General features: G+C 41.5%; 3 protein-coding genes across 3 annotated transcripts; 2 read left to right on the top strand and 1 right to left on the bottom strand.

Moving 5' to 3' along the window:
- Positions 1-4,181: 4,181 nt before the first annotated feature.
- fabp3 (fatty acid binding protein 3, muscle and heart) lies at positions 4,182-7,106 on the top strand. Its single transcript, XM_084918718.1, has 4 exons — positions 4,182-4,353; positions 5,761-5,933; positions 6,577-6,678; positions 6,770-7,106. The coding sequence occupies exons 1-4, from the start codon at positions 4,281-4,283 to the stop codon at positions 6,821-6,823; spliced, it is 402 nt and encodes a 133-aa protein (XP_084774844.1). The 5' UTR covers positions 4,182-4,280; the 3' UTR covers positions 6,824-7,106.
- A 2,362-nt stretch (positions 7,107-9,468) lies between these two features.
- zcchc17 (zinc finger, CCHC domain containing 17) lies at positions 9,469-14,929 on the bottom strand. Its single transcript, XM_084918715.1, has 7 exons — positions 14,842-14,929; positions 13,483-13,680; positions 11,240-11,340; positions 10,923-11,014; positions 10,744-10,844; positions 10,491-10,627; positions 9,469-10,218 (listed from the first exon to the last, which is right to left on the bottom strand). Exons 2-7 carry the CDS (start codon positions 13,619-13,621, stop codon positions 10,048-10,050), a joined length of 741 nt encoding a protein of 246 aa, XP_084774841.1. The 5' UTR covers positions 13,622-13,680; positions 14,842-14,929; the 3' UTR covers positions 9,469-10,047.
- Positions 14,930-15,000: 71 nt separating this feature from the next.
- Positions 15,001-20,356, top strand: snrnp40 (small nuclear ribonucleoprotein 40 (U5)). The gene is made up of 10 exons (XM_084918713.1): positions 15,001-15,221; positions 17,160-17,289; positions 17,393-17,486; positions 17,609-17,774; positions 17,897-18,019; positions 18,873-18,993; positions 19,079-19,161; positions 19,286-19,347; positions 19,718-19,821; positions 20,052-20,356. The coding sequence occupies exons 1-10, from the start codon at positions 15,111-15,113 to the stop codon at positions 20,099-20,101; spliced, it is 1,044 nt and encodes a 347-aa protein (XP_084774839.1). The 5' UTR covers positions 15,001-15,110; the 3' UTR covers positions 20,102-20,356.
- The last annotated feature ends 2,647 nt before the right edge of the window (positions 20,357-23,003 follow it).

The raw sequence follows: 23,003 nt of genomic DNA, 5'->3' as shown, positions 1-23,003 counted from the left end.
TATAAAGAGGGGATTTTACGCCTCAGACTCCCAGAAAGAACTCTATGTGAGTTATGACCATAGTGGCATCCCAGAGCACTATATCACAGGATTGCATAAGATCAAACACACACCCACACACATTTGGAAAGATATTTCCACAGACACTGACAGGACTGACGTGTTCTTTTTTAATTTTAGATTCTAGCCTTTATAGGCAGAAGAAACCCCCCCACACAAACAAATAAAATAATCTTTCTATTTTTAACCATATATGCATACATATATACATATATTTGAGTGACATGTTCATCTGCGCAGTTACCACCTATGTAACTGTTTAAATAATAAAATCCAATGTAGGCAAAGGAGAGTAAGAGGAAAAGCTGGAACTAAACGATTTTAACCTTTCACCTCCTCTCTCTCTGTCCTCTCCTCCTCTCTTTTTTCCATGTGTCCCTCTCACACCTGTTCATGTCAAGTGTCAGACCCGTGCGCACCACTGATTCGTTCCAGCGCGCACACATGTGCCAGTTTAGACACACTACTTGACACCAGCAAAGGGAGGCCGGTGGAGGACAAGGGCAGTAGAACAGAGTGTGTAACATGGTTCGATAAGTATTCACTATTGACTTTTGTTGCCCACTCTGTCTGCCCGTGTGTGTGTGTGTGTGTGTGTGTGTGTGGTTTGACAGTGTGGTAGTTTTAATGCATGTTTGCTATTACACAACGTCCACAGATCTGACCATGCATTAGCAGATAGGGGAGAATTTCGTCACACTGAGAGAGACAGATAGATAATAAGGGGACATTTGTGCTTCTGCATGGAGGCTAGTTTATGATGCCCTTTGGGGACTTGAACCTGACTGCACACCAACCCATAGGGACTTATGTCACAGTGAGGACGAAAACAGGTCTTTACATCTGTACTTGTGAGGAGTGATTTTAATTTTTTTTTTTTTTTTAAGTTTTAGCCAGGAAATTACACTTGACCTGTATACACATCTCAGAGTGACGTTTTCAGGACTGGATGTTAGTGTTAAAGTTAGAATTAGTTTGAAAAGATTTTTGACATGGTGAGAAATGCTTTCATGCAAAGAGTTGAATTAGAAAATTATAACACTCTCATTCAAAGTAGTCTCTCTAATACAGTATATATAAAAGTAGGGCCTTTTTTTTAGGAGCGTACTTGGACAATACCAGGAGCGTTGTCAGCTAAGACTACAGCTGAATCCACACAGGAAGCAGCTAGCATCCAGAGCCATTGGAAGGATGGTATTGATAAGAGCTGCACCGTCTTCAATCTCTCCAATGGACCATTTTCAGTTACAGCAATGGTGGCTCATCACAAGCCTCGCAATATTTCTGAAGGTTTCCAACATATGCTAGCTGACAAATATAGCAGCACAGAAGCGTGAGATACATTTTTGAAAGGTGGGAAGTTAAAAAAACAAACAAACAAGTCTGTATGTTATCACCACACATTTCAACTGCCTGCTAAGCCTTTGCAGGAACTATTTGAAAGCTACATGAACCACATGACGACTTTGACTTCTGAACACCCGTTCACAGGACTCTGACTTACTCAGGGGCTCTGCTTGCATCCATGTAGACCACAGAACGCTAAAGAATTAGCTTTGAAGGAATTATTTGATGTATGGTTTGTGTTTTGTGACAATATTTGGACAACACCAGGACAGTTGCCAGCAACTGGGGCTTGGAACATCCACTAGGGACCAACTGTCAGCTTCAAAGCAATGTGCTTCTTCCTGCTTTCTGTGGGGACACAGCCTAACACTAGTTAGCTTACTTGGTTAGCCTAGATACTTCACAATGGTATTAAATGAGACTAATCTACCAAAAACTGCGTTCTTTGAGTAAAACTGAAACATCAACCATCTGTAACTCAAAAGCTTAATAATACAGACCTGAGTACTATAAAAAAAAAAACACGAGTACTATTTTTAAAAAAGGAGGAGAAAAAAACGCAGCTGTAATGGCAAACCTTGGGAAATATTCCATTCAACCTAGTCCAGCACAAGCTACAGCTAAAAGTTTTTCATTTAAGTTTTTTTCTTTTCTGGAAAAAGAAAACAAAATTAACTATGTTAACTAGAGAGGTTTATATGTGCTCCCTGGTGTACTTTTTTAACTCCATTATCTCCAGTTTTATTGTGACTAAGCTCCAACTATGCATGTGTCCATCAAGCAGACTCCAGTGGACTTGTAAAAGTATAACTAGAATGACTGCTTGTGCTTGGCATCTGCAGCTGTCTGAACTTATCTTTGGACAGATGCCTTGTCTAAATAGTTACTCTAGGTTCTGTGCTAAGCTAATATTTTATTGCCTGGATCTCTCTGCATATTTTCTAAAATGCTGCTCTATTCCTATTTAGCTTGTTTCTGCTGTATGATCAGGAACTACGAGAGCAATGAAAAGACCGAGGAACAATGTGCTTCCATCAGTGAAGTCTTGCCCTCTGTGTTCCTGTTTTTAATCTCCCAAATGTGTTCCCCAAAAGTGTTTCAGAAATGGATGGATGGATGGTACCTTTTCTGTCAGGAAGGACTCCACATTTGGTGGAGTATTTCTGCACCAGGAAGATGTCTGACTCCAAACATAACAACAAGGTGTATTTATTGAGTCTTACAATGCAGTTATTATGCTATAACATCTGGATCTAATTCTCCGGACTCTGCAAAGTTTCCCTTTCACACATGCAGCAAACTAAGGCAATCCACTTTGTCAGATGTGTTGTTGCAAAAGCCAGAAATACTCATTTAGCTTGGTAGAGCTGAAAGAGAAATGACTCATGACACCCACTAACTTGCTGTGAAGTCTGCAGACAAGGACCTGCTCTGTCCTCCAAGAGGCCTACCCAGATATTACGTGGACTTTGTAGCAGGGACCTGCCAGGTGATTTTTACCCACTATAATATGACCAACAAAAAGTACTTGTCATCAAAACAACACATGACAAATCAGAGTGGTCTGCTTTTACTTTCACCTGTGCCACATCTAACAAAATGAAAAAAAGTGTCATGGGGGGACCCTAAGATAATGCTCCCAATAACAGAAAAATCTGGAATTTAACAAAAGGAAAATTCCTAAAAAAAAAAAGAAAAAAAAAAAAGAATAAATAATAACACTGGAAGGCTGGTCTTTGATCCACCCATTCCTGGGACATTTGAGACTTCCCTGGTGAAGGCACCTAACAGCTGCAGGAGAGAGAAATCATGTAAATGTATTTGCTCGGGTGAAAATCACCCAGCGATAGTGTTCTAGGGTTAATACAGATCAATTCAATAGCGACAAATCACAGCAACAATCACCTGAAGGCGCTTTGTATTGCAAGTCGTTTGAAACAACCCTATGAACAAGCACTTTGTCAACAGTGGGAAGGAAAAACTACCTTTTAACAGGAAGAAACCTCTGGCAGAACAAGGAAGGGGCAGCAATCTCTGACCGGTTGGGGGTGAACAAGTTTTGTATTTGTGTCTAGAAAACAAGCACTATAGTAACACACCAGCACTCTTCACAGTCATAACTGCAACACACGTCTGCCAGCATACTCGGACCTGTATCTGTGTTTATAAGCACTCTCACAAACACACATACACATTTGGTTACACTTTTCACATTTTGGTGAGCCACATTTAGGTCATCAAAATAACCGGCAAACCACACAGTGCAGGTGGATGGAAACCCCCCAGGTGGAGAGACCAGAGATGACGAGAACAACTGGGGAGTAAAAGTAGGACAGAGAAAACACGACATTTACAACCAACAGCTGCTCAACGGTGGGCCTCTTTTCCCTCAGGCTCACCTCCTCGTACTCCTCCACCTCCTCCCCATTAACTTCTCCACTCTGCCCTTTCTCCCTCTTCTTTGATTTCTCTACTAAAGCCCTCTCTGATCCTTCTCTTTATTAAGGCTGATAATACGCACAGAAAGCAGATGCAAACAAACCTTTCAAGCAATTCAAACACAATTTATTTGCATGGCGATCACTTTGACAAAACCAAGGCTATCACATGTTCTCTTTTTGCTCCCCCCTCTCCTCCCCATCCCCCGCCCGGCAGTCTGTGGGTGACACAGACTGATGACATCACGAACAGCCGGTACATTCAGCCAGTAAGATCACAGCAAAGCTGGTGGTGCTTACATTACTCCCCCTGTCTCTTTCTCTCGTCTCTCATTCTGACGCTCCCCTGCTTTGCCGCCTCTCTCTCTCCCTCACACACACTCACACACACACCGTCTTTCTCTCTCGCCCTCATTCCTCCGCACCGCTGCAGACATGGTCGATGCTTTCGTTGGCACATGGCTCCTCAAGGAGAGCGATAAATTTGATGATTACATGAAAGAGCTGGGTAAGTGTTCCGTGTATTTCTATTTCTTTCTTCTTCTGTTTTTTTTTTTTTTTTAATGCATGCACATTGCGCAGGGGAGTGTGCGCGCATGCGTGTGAAACAGCAGAGGATGCAGCAGTAGTGCCAGTGCTGCAAGCGAGCACATGTAGAGACGGGTTTGAGGCGAGCTAAATGGTATAAGGTGTGTTTCATATGTAAACTGTTTTAAGTAGCTTGTTGATACAGGGTGTGGGAAAAAATGATCAATCATGGGAGCAAATAAGGGAGGCTTCAAATGGAGAAATAAAGGGGTAGGCTGTAGAGTAAAGGGTGGAGCGAGGCGTAGGTTGGGAACAGAAAGAAAGCAGGAGAAGATGGGAAGCAGAGGGAGGGAGGAAAAAGAGGAATCATGGCTGACCACATGGGCCAAGTGCTGGAAAGGAGGGAGGACCCCCCCCCTTTTTCTTTTTTGAGTGAAGAAAAAAAAATCAGCCCCACTGTGGGAATCTCTGAATGGCATTCATACACACGGACACACACAGTGTAGTATAATGTGGGTGACCTTCGCTGAAAGCTGTTCATTGTGTGAGGTCATGGGAGGAGCTGAATATCAAGCTGGAAGGAGGAGCTGGTGGGACGGGAACATGGAGATATAGTTTGGCTCCTCGCACACACATGGCTGTGGAGCGTGGGATGGAGGCAGGTGGATGGAGTTTGTTTTACAGCTGTGTAGAGCCACATCACCATCGACGTATTTCCTCTGGTCACGGTAACAAGCAGACGCCCTTTAACCTCTAACCCCAGTCCTTTTAATCGATGAGGCATCTGCACACACACATGTGCTATGGGGAATGTCGCTGCTGTAAATGAATTGGGTTGTTAACTTCAAACAGAAACAGATTTTTTTCCCTTCAGTAAAAGAAATGGTGTGAATCATGTTTACCCAGAGAAACAAATTCACTCAATCCCTCATACACACACAAACGCACACCAGGAAAGCAGGTAATAATTTGCGCACACACACATGCCCAAACAGGCACTCTCCCAGGTCGGAGGGACTCTGCAGTGTTTGAAGAACGTGCAGCACGCTTAAGTGGCTGATAAAGGAGAGATTAGAGGGCATGTCAGATGAAGGGCAGCTGGGGGGCAAACCAACGGCTTTTGCTCTGGATGTGCAACAACATATTCCTTTCGGTATCTGTAAACACTCCCAGGACGTTTCCTTTAAGTCGGGTTAGAATATCTCAACATCTGCTTGATACACTGGTACAACATTTGCCCCTATGTGAGAGGATCAGTGCCAGCGGCAGAGAAACAGGTTGAGTCTCTGCCTCACCTTTAGACTTGTTTATTTCCCACGGGGATAATCCACCCTCAGCACACCTCACCTGACTTACCTGGTTGTTTTAAATTTGTGTTGTTACACAGGCGTGGGCTTCGCTACACGGAAAGTGGCCAACCTCACCAAGCCCACCACCATCATCTCAGTGGACGGCGACACGGTGACGCTGAAGACCCAGAGTACCATGAAAAACACAGAGCTCAGCTTCAAGCTGGGAGAGGAGTTCGACGAGACAACCGCCGACGACAGGAAGGTCAAGGTGAGAGGTCAAAGGTCCAATTTGTACAATGCAAAACCTTGCATTTAGACTTTTATGAAAGAGGTTTTAAGCAGGCTTCGTATGAGGTAAGCAGAAGTCTGCTGGAACCTCCCTGCACACTGGAGAAGTAACCTTAAATAAATATGGTGTGATAATTACACAGGCTGATGGATCGCCATGGAAACAGTCGTGATGGGATGACATAAAGCTTTGGGAAAGAGATAAAGTTGAGTGCGCGGTAGCGTTTAAAGGGAACGTTACGGGGGAAAGGAGCAAGGAGCATACACTTTAACTAAATGTATACTGCAGAGTGTTTGCTGATGGCAAGAAGCTGTGGCTATTGCGAGCTCACATTCAGACTGATGTCTCTGTGGGCTGTTGCACGAGCACATGAATTACCCAACAACTCGTTGTCGTCCTCTCTGATTGCACAGTTCCTTTGCGTTGCATTCTTTTATATGTAACTTTAGGTATTTTTTTACAAGCTTGCCATGAGATGGGAAAAGTGCAGTAGCTGCCTATAAAGATGTCTGCGCAAAGGTGAAGCGAACGGATGAAATAACAGAAAGACGAACCACTCATTTAAATGATCCTCACTCGCTCGCTGGTGGTGTGTCTGACTCTCGTTTCTGCTCCTCGCCAGTCTATTGTCAAGATAGAGGACGGGAAGCTGGTGCACATTCAGCGGTGGGACGGCAAGGAGACCAGCCTGGTCAGGGAAGTCAACGGCAACGTTCTCTTGCTGGTCAGTAACCCCCCACCCCCCCCAAAAAAGAATAATTCAAATGTAACTTCTGTATGTATGTGTATGTAACTTCTCTTCTCTCTTCAAACAGACACTCAAACTCGGAGAGGTTGTTTGCACGCGTCGCTACGAGAAGGCAGAGTAAAGAAAAAGAAATCCCACAACATTTCAGCAGCTACCTGCATCAACTAAAATCCCGCATCCCAGACTCCTTAACACTTCTTCAAAACAGGCCAAAAAGAAAAACAACCCCACCTCCTCATATGGCTGCTATCGACCCCCGTCATTGTCCCTTTTAGTATTAATTAATTTAGTATTGACTGTGACCTCCGCCTCCTTTTCTTCCTCCCCACCTCCTTTATACGTTGTTCATTCTACTGTAAGAAACACTGAATAAATTCCATCCATTTTTTTGATGTTTGTTTCTCTGTAAGACTCCAGGTCTGCATTTCTTCTTTTTTTTAAGAATGTGGCCTGGAAGAACATGTTGCCTGGAAAAGTGTTTGAAAAGTTTTCCTGTGGAGTTCTGAAACATTTCAAATAAAAGTGTCTACACTGATGGACAGACTGGAGGAAAAAAATGCTCCCTGGATGTGTTTTTCTTTGTTTTAATGACGGTCCGTAGCCCAGAGGTACAAGAAACGTTGCTCAGGAAAAACTGATTTGGGATCTAAATGATCAATTTAAAGCTTTATTCGGGGAAGCTGATTGCGAGGTTGATCTCGTGCATTCAGGGCTGAATTCGAGGCGTATTGAGCGTGAAATTGTTCCAATCTGAGCTGTACTTTTAAACAGGAGGATTGAAGAGTTCAGTAGTCCAACACAACTATAGACTCGAGATGTGTGACCACATTTTCCATCACAGTGGGCTTTAGAGGGACTCACATGGAGGTTAATTATAGCCTCTTAGCAGCTCCTGTGTGTGTGCACAGATGAGTGTGGATCTTGCCTTTGCCCTGGTGAGGTTAAAGGAAAGTTGAGGTAAAGCTTGTACTTGTGTGGATAATGTTATGTCCTGTACTTGAATTAGACCTGTGCATGTGCTGTCTAAATTCATATCATTCCTTCCCGGGGTACACTGGTGTCATGTGCTAGTGACGCACTGCCAACTAAATGCAGGGTAAAGGGGTGAAAGGGCGGAGGAGGAGTCCGGGCCACCTCCTGCTGCGACTGCCTCCTAAAGTTACCTGGAGCTGAAATGGTTGAGGAGCGAATGGATGGAGTAAGGGTAGAGATTATGGATGCGGCTGTTTTTGCGCACTGTACCTGCAGTGTGTTGAAAATTTTGCAGAGTAAACACAAACAAAGCAAATGAGCAGAAAAGCTGTTTCCAGGACCTTGTTGAATCTCTGCCAAGAAGAATTAAGGCAGCTCTGAGCACTAAGTGACACAGTTTGAGCCACTAACATACAGGTGTGAGAGGTCCTCTTGCAGGGTAAACCTGGTCTGAATTTTCTTCACGTCACCATGACACCATGTTGATGTGGCTTCACAGCTCCTGAACAGAGCACAGTTGATTTTATGCAAAGCTCATGCAAAACTGTAATCACGCTGGAGCCCTTAAATAACTATACATTTACATTTTCAAACTTTGGATTTTTACTACATTTCTGCAGAACGGCGCTCCCCCTTGACTTCAGGAGCAGCTTTTTTATTATGCTCACTCACGGGGCTGTTTTTCATTTTATGATACTAACCCAAACACATATATCATATATAGGTATGTACAGTGCATGTGCAGCGTAGCACACTGTATAAACTATACAGTCATAGTGCTCAGTGCTTTGTGGATTTGAAACATCACAAGGCTGATACAGTACCTGGATCATACTAGTAATTCCAATTTGAGCAAACGATAACGACCAATGTGTCACAATCATCCGGCTCATGCTTGAAAATCTTTTCATGGCTAGTTTGAAAACTGACATCTGGAGCTCAAATGTGTTCTCAGACAAATTTACAGATAACAACTCCGTGCTGTAAAACAGGGAGGGAACAGCCAAGAGGAACAGCCAAGAGGAACAGCCGTCGACAGATACACTGTGCAATCAGGATCAGACATCAAAGTGTCTGCTAATTACTTCAGAACTACACTGGATTGAAAATCAAGAATAAGAACTAATAAAAATGTGATAATAACTCTAAAACACAAGGTTTTTATTTAAGAAAAGTTTCCTCTAGCTGCCTTTAAACAATCTTTTTCCAAATCATTTAACATCTTAAAACATAATGTGTCACCTATTCCGGGAACAAAAACAACATAAGATCAACCCAAGGTTAAAATTAAAGCCTGCAGTTCATTGTAAATGAATGCAGAATCCACAGTTTACTGCAGTTGTAATCCAGGTATGTGTATTAATGCAACACTTCTGGGTGTGCAGTCATGCCGAGTGTCTCATATGACTGTCAGAGCAGAGAAAGGAAAAGAAATAGAGAACATTTTTGAGATTAAGCGGTAAACTAAACCCGCTGACGGTGGATCGCACTGGAGCCGTTTCAAACCGCCGCAGCTGGAAGCGATCTCTCTCCGCAGCCTCACAAGCAGAAGCTTGAAATTGGGTCAAAGCAGCAGAGAAGAAGAAACAAGATGTTGGGCCTCTAACCCTGATAAAAAACAAAAAGGGGCTCTATGCTGTGTAGGGGCGCCTGTCCAGGCTTTAAAACATTAACTGGTTATGGGTGGACCAGAGCTTGAAAAATTCCACTGCGTGTGTGTGTACATGTGTTTTGGTCCTCCAAGGACGGCAACATTAGGAGTTCAAGGTCCTTGAACAAAGAGATCATGAGACATTTTGTTACCTTTACAGATAAAAATAGTTTTAATGGAGCAAACAGTGGACATGCAGGAAGACGGCTGGGTGTACTTTAAAGCGTCTGCTCGAGGTGAGACACGCAAACACACACAAAAAGACAAAAAAAACAAAACAAAACCAGCAGACAACCTCAGGCTATCATGTTATTATACTACTCTTAAGCTCATTTGTGGTGCCTTACACTTCCTGTTTATGTCTTAACTATTTCTTGTGTATGTGCGTGCGTGCGCGTGTGTGTCTCCCTTCTCCTTTTTTTACCCTCTCGCTTGTGTTTAATGGATTTCCCAGATCCTAAACAGCTGTAAACAATATCGGGGTTTTGGAAAGGGATAGCCACTTGCCGCCATATCGATTGCACCTATCTGATTACACAGTGTGGCAGACTCCTCCCTTTATGGAGGGGTAACTTCAGGACAAGTGGAGATTATCACATGTTTGTATTTACAGTGCTTCCCTTCAAGTTTTGAACTTGACAGACAGTGAATGAAGGTTTAGATATTAAAGCTGGAAGTCTTTCTCTCAGTCTGCTGCCAACCACGTTCACCCTGTGTTTGTCTCAGCTGTGTTTGTGCGATTTGTGCTTTTTGTGTTTCTTCTTCTTCTTGTCGTCTCTGTCACGCTCGTGTTCTTGCCGCCTCCTCTTGGATTTACATTCACTGCTGCTGCTGCTGTCGCTCTCAGACTCCTTCCTCTCCCTTTTCTTACTCTTCTTCTTTGCTTTCTTTTCCTGGAGAATAGGCGTTAAAAACAAAGAAGTTGCACAAAAAAGCAGTTTCAATACCTCAAAACCCAAACACTGAAGTATGTTCCTCTTAAATCAGCACAAAAATCATTTTTCCAGGCAACAGACTCCCAATGTGGTCACAACCGCATGTCATGCAGAGACACATGTGGGAGTTGTTGCATCAGATGAAAGAGAGAAAGAGAGAATCAGCAAAGGAAAGGTAGAACGGAAAAGGAAGCGAGAGCTGCGCAGGGCTTTAAAGGTCACATCGTCACCTTCTTTTTCTTCTTTTTGTCTGAATCTTGATGTTGTGCGGCTGTAGATGGTTGCTGCTGTGGCTCTTCATCGTCCTCTTCAGGCAAGAGAGCGTACTGCAGGCCAGGAGCAGAGAAACAGTCCTTTGTAAAGTGACCTGAAGAGAGTAATAATTTATTTAACAACTGCAGTGTGAATTCAAACAAATCAGCCATCTGTGTGAAACAAGCACAGTCTCTTTGACACATCACATGACTCATGATGTCACCTCACCCTTGCAGCCACACTTTGAACACGTTGTGTTGAGCACAGCCTCCAGCGTGATCCTGTTGCTGGTTTGGTCTCTAAACTGCTTACGCCGCCTTGAATCCTGCCTATAAACACACACACACAGATGTTAACAACACACACACACCTGTGCAGACACATGAAAACACACACAATGAACTTACTCTGCCATAACATTGTTGGGGTCCAAGTCACGCCCTGTTCCCTGATTGACAGCTTTCATGGAGAAAGACAGCTTCACCTTGTCACCCTGAATCTGATGAGCAGAGGAAGAAGCTGTAAACTTTCTGCTCTGTGTGTGCACTTCTGTGACTATCTTTATGAGAACCAGGTTGAGTTTGAGCCCACTGGAGTGGCAGTTTCTGACACCTTTTCAGGTTTAAGGGTAAAGGAGGGCTTTTAATGCAGCCTTTCTGGGGTTTGGAGTTGAAGAATACCTTGATTTAACGAATGTTGTCCAAAACACGTGTGATATTGTTACCTCTCTCCCTATGACTTTAATCCACACATGTTCTCCCACATCCACAATTTCTGAAGCGTTCTCCACCCGGGAAGCTGACATCTCACTCACATGTACCAGACCTGTGAAAGCAAAGGACAAATATCATTTACTTAAATATCACCTAAAATACATTAATAGTTTCAAAAGCCTTAAGCAAACCCTCATGTCTTTATATTTGGAACCAGACTTTCTTTCGTAATTTTTAAAACGGTCTTGAGCAACAGTTCTTCAGCCCTTTCTGAAGGCCAAATGCCACATTACACAAGAAGTGGATTGAAAATCAGTTGCAACAGGTCTTATTGAGTTATGAATCCAAAATTATTATTTTTTTGTTCATATCGTTGTCAATATGTACAGAGGAGGTCATGAGAAAATACAAGAGTGTCTACAGCCATCTGTAAAACATGATACCAATGCAGCAAAAGCATACCTAGATAGAAAAACTTATAATGCAACACCATTATACCAGTCATGGATTAGCCTCCCATGAGCTCAGATTTCAGCATTATTGAAACAGTGTGGGAACATCTTTACAGAGAATGGAACAAACAGCAGCCAACATCCAAAGAGGAGCTTTGAATGTCCTTCAAAAAGCCTGGAGAACTATTCCTGAAGACTACCTAAAGAAATTACAAGAAAGTTAGGTAACAGAGTTAAGACTATGTTGTGAAATATAAATGTGGTTATAACAAATATTAACTTTTGAGCTCATTAGAATTGTACAAACTCTGTATTTCCATTCATGTTTGCACAGGTTTGAATAAATCACTGCACCCATTTTCCTCTTTCCCAGCAAAATATAAAGAAATAAGGAGTGGCTCAAGACTTTTGTACAGCACTTCATGGTCAGCATTCATGACCTACAGAAAAGGTTGACACATGAATACATGTTGGATGACAAATGAAAACCCAAATACTAAATTAAGAATCAAACTTATTTCCGGCTGTTATCAAGCTTCAATAACATTTGACCAACTAAATCATATAACTGTGGCTTAATCATTACATCTACTTCAAACCACTTTAACTGACTCTCACTTCAAAGGGACTGTAATTTAAATAAAGCATACAAGTTCTCTCCAAAACATTTTTTAGGCTACAGGTTATGAATGTGTGAGCACAAGTTGTTCGGTTCGCCCTCCGGTGGTGAAAATGAACAGCTGCTGTTTAACTGGACATGTAGGTCAAGGCCAAGCCACAATAAATCATACTTCATTATCAAAGAGGTAACCCAAGTGTAAATATAGATACGAGTCATCCCACTTCATCAGCGTGTCCCACTTCTTATCAACCCCGCCCAACCATCCTCCCACACCTCCTGTCTGTACACGTCTTCAATTTCTGTTGCTATGAAGATAACACAAATGAATTATAATAGAAGAAACTATGATTGTGCTAATAAGCCAAAAAGAACAATTTTTTTTAAACATAACAAGAATGTGAAATATCTTACTTTGACCTGTGTCTTTGAAGTCTTTCAGCCTTGTCTTCTTACACACAGTGAGACAGTACACTAATTCAATTCAATTCAATTTTATATAGCACCAAATCATACCAGCAGTCACCTCAAGGTACTTTGTATTGTAAATGGTAAATGGACTGATTCTTATATAGCTTTTCTACTCTCCAGGAGTCCTCAAAGTGCTGTATACAACATGCCACATTCACCCAATCACACCCATTCTCCCAAGCACTGACTCTAAACTGAGTCTACAGTTTAGACACGCCGATGGATGCATCGGAGAGCAGCTTGGGGTTAGTATCTTGCCCAAGGATACTTGGCATGCAGACTGGAGGAGCCAGGGATCGAACCACCAACCTTCCTATCAGTAGATGACCTGTGAGCTACAGCCACCCATTGTAAAGTAAAGACGCTACAATAATTAGGGCAGGCTTACCTACTATACTTACATGTATGTCCTTTTTTAAGGGTTTTGTTGTTTTCAGGTTTATTTACATAGTACCAATTCACAACAACAAGTATAACAGTATAAAGTGTTTTGTTTGACTCAAGACACTTTGTACTGTAAGGTACCTGCAATTTTAAAGGAAAAACTCCAATAATATTACTGTCCCCTATGAGCAAGCACATGGTGACAGTAGGAAGGAAGAACTCCCTTTTAACAGGAAGAGATCTCCAGTCAAAACAACACTTTGTTTTTTTTCTTCTTCAACCTATTTTTCTTTATTTTTCATCTGAATAATCAAATCTTTTCACTGACCTTCCTTCCTGTATCCCGGCAGTCGAACAAATGCTCCATAAGTTTGCACTGAAACCACCTCTCCTTTGGCAATGCTGTACAGTGGTGGCAAACCATCCAGCCCAGCCGGCTCTGATGGTCGGCGGTCACGGTCGGACATCGTCTCAAAACAGCCACGGTTACCAATAACTGAATCTTGCGCTTGGATTCCCACAATCCCTGAAATGGCAGATCAGGTGTATTTATGCTCTCTGTTTTAATCTTAGTGAGTTTAAACTCTGTTAGCTCAGGATAAACTAATTCTAATTTGTTTATTTGTAGGTCACATTCTTACATGGCGGGTATTTTTGCATTGTTTTTGAATTTATACATCAGTTTTCTAGTCTTTATGACCACTTTAGACTACAAGCACATTTTAACTATACATTCATGCAGCACTTTTAAGCACTTCATTCACCTCACATCCACAGCCAATTTAGAATCACATAACATGTATGTCTTTGGAGTGTGGCCAGAAGCCCATGTACCTAGAGGAAACTTCACACCAAAAGACCACTGACAGGTTCTGAAACAGGAACTTTCCTGGTGTAAGGCAACGGTTCTAACTACCCCATGATCATGGCATCCTATTTCAGATCTTGTGTCTGTGCCAAGGCACCCTCTGACCTCTGTATGACCTCAATATATAAATACTTCTATGCCAATTTATTATTCCATGCATGGAATGTACCATTTTAAAATTCCCTAAAACCAAAGTTTTCTGTTATTTGAACCACACCGGTGGATCTAAAATCCATCTTAATAGATACGACCTAGAACAGCCTCATTGTACAAACACTATGAATTTTTAAACATTATCATTTTCGTGTATTTTGGGTCACTTTAGGAAAAGTCATGAAATTTCATGCTAAAACAAAGACATATTTTTTTTACTGAAGTCAAATGTCAACACAGTTCATTTGATCCAAACAGTATACAAAAGCTAAATCTAAAAAGAGATTGATTTCATTTATTATGTTCACTGATTATTTTACCCCCACTCGCATGCTGACTTGCTATTCAGCCGTGTCATATTTTTGTACCTGAAAGTGATTTCTATGAGCTTCACAGCTGTGTGTTGGATCTCTTGGATAGCAATAAAAACCTATTAGACTCACTTTTTATCTCAAACACAAAAACTGAATGGAACAGCAGCTCCTCGGCTAATGTTAGCCACACTAAAGAGCTATAATAATGAATAAACAGATATTGAATAAATAAAATATGAACAAGAAAATAGGCCCGCGCCTGCTTAACGTTCTAGTTTATAATAAAAAATAAACATAACCTCATGCAGCAATAATTTCAGAGAAAATAATTTTAAAATGATATCAGCGTTACCTTTCGGATTGATACGATGGTTATTTTACATCCGGTTCAAAACGTTTCAACAACAAGCGAAGCGGCTAATCTGCTGCTCACAATCAGCCAATCATCTTAGCCGTTGCAAACCTCGACCAATAGTATTCCTCGCGCTCACAGGAAGTACTTCTTCTGTGTTGATACGTTGGTGCTACTTCCTCCGACGTCTCGTATGAAAGACGTCCATTCATTTTTTGTAAATTGTAGCGTTAAAGCTTTAAATTTTTGCGGATTTTTGTCCTGTAAAGATGATTGAGCCTATGAAGAGAGCGGCAGACATGGCGGTGGTTCCTTCCGCCGTGAAGCGGCCCCGGACGGAGCTGATAGCGGCGGCGCAGTCTCAGCAACTCGTGGCCACGGTACGGAGGGTAGCTGTTACTACAACCGGGAGGGGTGGCTACTGAAGTAGACTCAAACACTTAGAACAAGTAACCACACTATACTGTGTACGCTTTGTGATTAATTATATATATAAAGCCGCCTGGAAAAAAGTCACATTTTCCCTTTGTGGTGATTTTAGGTTCATTATCTGGGCTGCCAGCGAGACAGATAAACATGAAAATAAAATTAGCACAGCATTAGCTCTCACTTTGATGCTTTTTACAATGTCTCCTACACCCATCTGGATTTGGGTAAACGATTGTTGTTTAAAAAGAGTTTTTAAAGCGATCACAAAAAAATGTTCTTTTGCGTTCTGGTTTAATGTTTTATCTTTTAAGGATAGAAACTCTCAGCAACATTGATAATACCAGCTCCAAAATAACGGGGGTCGGGCAAAGAGATTTGTGTTTACACTGAGAAACTCGGGTGATAAAGAAAGTAAAAGGCATTATCAACTATCTTGACCACCATTTCTATTCTGAATTCAGGAAGTTACTCCCAGGTAACCCCTACTTTGTATCTCAGTGTAGAACAAATAGATACTTAAAGTCTTTTATTCCTTTGGCTGTTAACTCTGACATTTCGACTATTCAAGGTGGGGGTAGGATTATGTCAGGGTTCGGCTTTGTGCCCCTTTCTTGTTTGCAGTCTTGATGGAGAGGCTGAAAGATGAGGCCAGGCAAAAGTGCCGGTAGACTATGATGTCTGCAGCCGATCTGTAGTGAGAGGAGGGAGCAGGGGGAAGAGAGCCTGGTGAGGTGGAGAGAAGAGGAATGAAAGTCAGAAGACACAAAACAGAACTCATGTGTGTGAATGAGAGGGAGACGCATCAAATTCCAGTCTGATGGGAGGTGTAACGGTGAGGGTATATGAGTTTACATAAATGGGTTCAAACATCCAAAGCAACGGACGGGGCATTAGATAAGGGAAGAAGAGAGTGCAGCCAGGATGGAGTCCATGGATTGTGGAAGAGCAGCTACAGGAGTGAAAGGGAAGATGGTAATGAGACCTGCTGTATGTATGGTTTGGATGGTGTATCATGGCTCTGACAAATTGAAAACGTTCAGATTTACATTGGGAAGGACCCGAATGGACAATACTAAAGATGCATGCAAAGTTTCATCAGAGGGACATTGCAGATTGAGCAGTTAGAGAGAGGGCTGAGATGGTTTGGACATGTGGAGAGGAGGGATAGTGGATGGGATGTTGAAGATGGAGGAAATGAGGAAGACCTCACAGAAGATCCTTTGATGTAGTGAAGGATGTCATGCAGAGGGTTGGTGTGAGAGAGGAGGATGCTTGAGATGGAGGTAGATGATCCTTGCAGATTGTCTTTATTCGCATTAAAACACCAGCATTTCATGAAATATGACCTTGACATTTGTTTTTGAGACTATTTTATATATATATATATATATATATATATATATATATATATATATATATATATATATATAACAAAACAACACTTTGACCCACTTTCACAGTCCATATCTGATTTTATAATAAATTAGAAATACAAGCTAAAAATATCCAGTATGATTAAACTGGATAAGTTACCTGAATATTTATAAACAAGATACTCAAACCTTTAATCGTCTGCCTCCAGATGTATCAGTTCTTTGTCCAATGGTTCTACCCTCCCAGGTCACCTGCCAGGACACGTTTCTATACCAACAGCTGCCTTTGATCCCGGCTTTTGTTCCCACAAAGAAAACTGATCAGGGATCAAGAAAGAATTGATAATGGGGAAACATTGTATTAGTTATTGTTTAAAGTGTTACCATATAAGTTAAAACCCATGCCACTGACAGTACTGCAAGGTCCTCTTGTCATAGCCTCACATCAGTACATTTTTTCTGAAATTCCCTCCGTAACCTCAACCTCTGTATTAACCACGTATATGTCTCCCATAGGGCCCCCCACGGACCTCCAGCCTCCAGGCTCCCATCATGCTAATGTCTGGCCACGAGGGTGAGGTGTACTGCTGCAAGTTTCACCCCAATGGAGCCACCCTTGCCTCTTCAGGATTTGACAGACTCATATGTAAGTTAGTTAAACTCCCAATAAATCTCTGCAGTGAGGCAACAACTTCTTCACTGTGAATAACTTGGTGTGTACCGGTGTTTTGTGTTTTTTTTTGCTGCAGTGCTCTGGAACGTGTATGGAGATTGTGAAAATTACGCCACGCTGAAGGGACACAGTGGAGCAGTGATGGAGCTGCACTACAACACAGATGGCAGGTAAGTAGGTGGAGATCTTTAGCAAAGGACACATGCAATCAGTACTTCCTATTAAGGGCTTAATAACCCTGTGCTCTTTATAAAGGGTTAACTAACTGTTATTTCCTGCTATGTAATTTCAGCATGCTGTTCTCAGCCAGCACAGACAAAACTGTAGGTGTTTGGGACAGTGAAACGGGCGAGAGGATCAAGCGCTTGAAGGGCCACACTTCCTTCGTTAACACGTGCTACCCAGCTCGCCGTGGACCCCAACTCATCTGCACCGGCAGTGACGACGGGACAGTGAAGGTGAGTTTTCCAGCTTTATTTTTATCGACATCTTTAGGTCTGGATGCCACATTTTTGGCCCACAGAATTAAACATGAAGGTCTGATTGTGCTTTCTGTTTGATGTCACTGTTTGCTCTGTAGCTCTGGGACATCCGTAAAAAAGGAGCCATCCACACTTTCCAGAACACCTACCAGGTGCTGGCTGTGACTTTCAACGACACCAGCGATCAGATCCTGTCAGGAGGCATCGACAATGACATCAAGGTAGAATGACGCTGGAAACACGTTACTGCTGATGGAACTTCTTGTCCATGTTCTTTCGAGGGTATCCTGAAAAACGAGATTGTTTATGCTGTGGATTTTATTATCACAGCACACATAGTGTATTAGTGAAATTAAATCTCGGCAGGGCCAATTTTTCACTTCATGGCGCCGCTTTAATTTCAAATAATTATCTTGGATGCCTGTGGCCAAAGAAGGCAAAAAGATGGAATTTGATTAGCAGAAGCGACCAGGACCTTTGGACTCAGCACAGCTTGCCAGAGTGGGCTGTTTATCCTTGCCACCTATCAAAGTTTTACATGCTTGACGGGCATATAAAGCTGTAATAGGTTTTCATACATAACTATTTTCAATTATTCCTGAGAGCACTGTGTCGTTTTGGAAGAGAGGGAGCCTCTAGTCATGTTCAAGAACACAAGGCTGAAATGTGAAACTAAGGTTTTACATGTAGTTCATGCACAGTTTAGAATGTATCCTGGACAAATTACTATAATTTGGGTTTTTTTTAAATAATTTCCCAGTGGTTGTGGCTCTTAAATTCTGGAGCAACATGAACAAAGGATTGCGTAAATACTTTTGGTTTTATCTTAGTTTGGAGCGGTTTGATGCTAACGTGTAGCTCAGCGCTGGTTATTTTTCATTTAAATACAAGTGAAAAAGTTGTTTCTACTCTGTATTTAGCCACTGTTGGGATGCTGTTTCCCTGAGGTACTGCAAAGACCATAAAGCAGTGAATCATTTTTTACTTTGGCACCTCTTATAAAATGTTCGAGAATGACTTTGCATGGCTTTTCTGCAGGAACCCTGCCCAAAGTTATTGATTGTGTTGTTGCAGGTGTGGGATCTGAGGCAGAATAAGCTGATCTACAACATGCACGGACACGGTGACTCAGTGACTGGGCTCAGCTTGAGCTCCGAGGGGTCATACCTTCTCTCAAACTCCATGGATAACACAGGTATTATCAGACATGTTTGGCTCATAAAGGTGGTTGGCTGTATGGGTGAATCCTGTTCTTGAAGTCTATCTGTGTCTCTGTGCAGTGCGTATTTGGGATGTTCGACCATTTGCTCCCAAGGAAAGATGTGTGAAGATTTTCCAGGGCAATGTTCACAACTTTGAAAAGGTAAGTTATATCCCTCTTCATTGAAGTGACAAACAGCTGGAGTCCTGCAAGCGTTTTCGTCTTTCACCTCTGCAGCTCACACATGTAATGCTTTGTTTCTAATTTATCTTTTCCTGTCATCCAGAACCTGCTGAGGTGCTCCTGGTCTACTGATGGCAGTAAGATAGCTGCAGGCTCGGCCGACAGGTGAGAAGCAAACACACCGAGCTCGCAGACACGCACAAACACAAAGGACAAAGGGCTCAAGTCACCTTCAGGTTAGCTGCTGTACTCTGAGTGCACCATCGAATCTGTATTTCTGAAAGGAAACTCTGTCCCGTTGCATCCTGCAAAGGACATAATTAAGAAAAATGCAGTGACGAAAATGGGATTTCTTAACCAGCTGACTTGTTACCAGTAAAAATAAGATTAGATTAGATGTTTATATTAACGAGCAGATGACCAGGTTTACCTAATGAAGTGGTGAGTGACTGTATGACATATATAGTTTTTAACGATATGGCGATTTCAAATGTAAACACCTTTTTTTTTTTTTTTTCTGCATCATGTTTTACAGGTTTGTGTATGTTTGGGACACCACATCACGCAGGATCCTGTACAAACTGCCGGGCCACGCAGGCTCGGTCAACGAAGTAGTCTTCCACCCGGAGGAGCCTATAGGTGAGTGAACTAACTTCATCGGTTAAGGTGTATTTCAGGCCTAAAATACACTTTTTTAATTAACACAAGAATTAATTAAGATAACTTGAAGGCACATTGGGATAGGTGGATGTCAGTATGCCAGAATTATGTTAAGTTAGGCGCTTAGGTCGCTTTAAGCTTCGTTATGAAACATTAAACAAAAATCAAAGTCGAATCCTTTTTTTTCTCTCCTTTGTCTCTCTACACAGTGCTGTCTGGTGCCAGTGATAAACGTCTGTACATGGGAGAAATTCAGTAGGGGCTGCGCGTGTGTGTGTGTGTGTGTGCATCCATGTGTGTGTGTGTGTGTGTGTGTACGTGTGTTCTGCCTTGGACGTGGATGGGTGGTGTTCGACAGTGGTCTAGGACTCTCTGTAATTTCAGCCTGTTTCAAAAGAACCTCAGGATGCGTTTGAAGATTATTAGGCTCAGGCACAAGAACCTCCACAGCGACTTCTTTTTTATTCTGATGTACTGCTTTATAATAAACTTCAATATTCTGAAAAAAGAAAAAGAAAAGCTGTCAAATTATTTTCTGACTGAAATTCTTTGTCGTGTTTGTGGAGCCTTTACAAGTATTTCTAAACTGATTAACCAGAAAAATGATCGAATCTTCATTTAATTACCACTATAGACACAATCAGGTTAAACTTATACAATAAACAGGGAGTGAGCAATCAGGATCTAGAAAAGTTAGTGAATAACGTCTCTTGGGAGAACTTTCTTTAGCAGCAGTAAGCTTGATCAGATGCCTTCTTATTTAACTTATGTAACCTGGGAACATGTTGACATTCCTCTAACAAAACTGTTGCAATTCCTGGAGATTTCTATTATTAGCACTGAGCAACCCTCTGCTAATCCACAGCTCTCAGTGAGGGCAGTTCAGGTTCAGATCTGAAGTTCACATTCACTCATCATGGGCACAAATGATATGGTAATTCTGGGATTTTACACTGTTCTTTTTTCCAGGGTGAAATAATAGTACAGCATTACTATTTTCTCTAATCCACACAGAGCCAAAAGTATGCATACTCCTCCACACATACTCACCCAAATCTTCTAATAAGCTCTGCTAAAGGTTACGCAATGTCTTTTAATGTGACAAGGCCAAATTCTATCAACTTGTTAGTGATCGTGCTTGACTACAACTGGTAGTTTCTCTTTGCCATCATAAAAAGGATTTGTGTGACATCACTCATTAGACTGACTAATATTCAGAACAACAGAAAAGTCCAAGGAAGTCAGTGAAGATGTAGGAAAGAGAATTGTCGAGTTACACAGGTTGGAATGGTCTCTTGGAGCCATTTCTAAACAACTGCAGGTTCCAAGTTAATCAGTGAGTACAAGTAATTCTGATGTGTTACCACTTTGTGAGGGTCTGGACAAGACCCAAACTGTCACCCTCAGTGACAGGAAGTTGGTTAGGATGTTCAGGAATAACCCAGGAACCACAAAAACTCGAGCCTGCAAAGAACTGGAAACTGCCATCACATGGACTAATAACATGCTTACAAAGAAAGAAGCGGACAAACCAAATGCCATCTGGAGACAAGGTTGATGGGTCATATGAGACAAAAATTAAGCTTTTTTGACCACAGTGACAGGACTCCCAGCAAATTCTTCAACTTCACCTCAAATCAACAGGGAGACAGTTTAGACTTGGAAGTACCAACAGGAAAATGATCCCAAATACATCAAAACTGGTTTTCGGATGCATAAACTAATCCATGAAAATTTGTGAATTAATCTTAAAAGTTGGGTCCAATCCATGAAACCAACCAACTAAATGAACTTTGCCAATTCTGCTAAAAAGATTGGTCAAATATCCAACCAGAATTATGCACGAAGCTTATTGATAGATACCAAAAGGATCTCTCTGAAGAGGATTTTATGAATGTGTTTATTGGCACTTACCATGTTTACATCAATCTGAGTCCGCTGTCTTTACAGAGTGTTCTGTTTCATATTTTAATATCAATTCTGAACTTCTTAAATAAATATTCCCCTGACAAATATCATGCCTATTATTGTAATGAAAACAAGACTAAAACTAACCTCAAACTAAATGTAAAGATTGCACTTTTAGCATAAAAACAGGTCTGAATTTCAGCTGTTTGTAGAGAGTTTTCTTACTGTGGACTGATGAACAGAAACATCTTTGGATGTTGGTTTTGTAGTCTCCAGCTTTGTTCGTCTCTGTAATGTTTTTTAGGGAACTTGCGATTTAACTTTGTGACTTTGCATGCATTTATCTTACAAGGATTTAAAGGGATTAATATGTCTGTTATCCTATCTTGTTAACTTGTCTCGTTCGGAGTATCTTTTGGAGAAATCATTACTGAGGTATAGATGCTGACTTACTCTTTCCAGCTTGGACTTACAGCTTGTAACTTAATGTGTTTAATAAAGACATCCATCCATTTTCTTAACAGCGTATTCAGGTTGCCAGTCTATCTCAGGGCTTCATAAAGACATGAAAAATGTGCTATTAGTTTGGTCCCGTTGTGACTGTCTATAATTTTACAAGACGTCAGAGCAGAAATCTCAGTAAAGGGTTCACAAATCACTTATGCAGTGGTACAATGGTACAAGTTAAATGTGTGGTTTGGAGGTTTATGGTGCAGTTTTACAATCCACTCCAAGGTGTTTGGGATTCATTATGCGTGCAGTTCGAAAACACCATAAACTGGCTGCTAGCTCCCCACACAGCTTTGTTTTTTATGTTATCCTGTGCATTTTCTTATTGGCTGCAGTTTTCCTAATAAAGGTTTTACCATTCTTAAGAGAAAGTGTACTTTACATATTTTATAAAGCCCTATTGTGTAACTGCGTGTGCATTTGTGTGTGTGTGTTTTCAAAGACCTGAAATGAACTCATTATTTCACAGATGAGTAAGACCAGTACTACTTGTAGACAGTGCATTTTTAGCTATTAATACCTCAGCATAATTTATTTAAAAGAATTTAATTTTCTAACTGTCTGTAGTGCATGACTTCAATTCGGTCTCACTCGGGGTACTCCAAAGAATCTGAATAGAGTACTGAATATATATATATGCTATAATATATATAGCATGACCACCTTTATTCTTCAGCACAGCCTGAACTCTCATAGGCAGCTTTCTTTCTTTAAGTAGTCTTTAGGAATAGTTCTCTGGGCTT

Source organism: Perissodus microlepis, chromosome 22 (assembly GCF_051167445.1).
Source record: "Perissodus microlepis isolate ML-2025 ecotype Zambia chromosome 22, ASM5116744v1, whole genome shotgun sequence".
In the NCBI taxonomy this organism is placed as follows: Eukaryota; Metazoa; Chordata; class Actinopteri; order Cichliformes; family Cichlidae; genus Perissodus; species Perissodus microlepis.
The sequence above is the reverse complement of the archived record's forward strand: the minus strand, read 5'-3'. Positions and strand labels throughout refer to the sequence as shown.

Coding starts and splice junctions, on each gene's coding strand:
- zcchc17 (XM_084918715.1), bottom strand. CDS start 13,621: ATGTCCGACCGTGACCGCCGACCATCAGAGCCGGCTGGGCTGGATGGT. Junction 11,341..13,482: donor GCCGGGATACAGGAAGGAAG/GTCAGTGAAAAG, acceptor TTGCTTTCACAG/GTCTGGTACATGTGAGTGAG. Junction 10,219..10,490: donor ACAAAAAGAAGAAAAAGAAG/GTGACGATGTGA, acceptor CCTATTCTCCAG/GAAAAGAAAGCAAAGAAGAA.
- snrnp40 (XM_084918713.1), top strand. CDS start 15,111: ATGATTGAGCCTATGAAGAGAGCGGCAGACATGGCGGTGGTTCCTTCC. Junction 15,222..17,159: donor CTCAGCAACTCGTGGCCACG/GTACGGAGGGTA, acceptor TGTCTCCCATAG/GGCCCCCCACGGACCTCCAG. Junction 18,994..19,078: donor AAACTCCATGGATAACACAG/GTATTATCAGAC, acceptor GTCTCTGTGCAG/TGCGTATTTGGGATGTTCGA.
- fabp3 (XM_084918718.1), top strand. CDS start 4,281: ATGGTCGATGCTTTCGTTGGCACATGGCTCCTCAAGGAGAGCGATAAA. Junction 4,354..5,760: donor TGATTACATGAAAGAGCTGG/GTAAGTGTTCCG, acceptor GTTGTTACACAG/GCGTGGGCTTCGCTACACGG. Junction 6,679..6,769: donor ACGGCAACGTTCTCTTGCTG/GTCAGTAACCCC, acceptor CTCTTCAAACAG/ACACTCAAACTCGGAGAGGT.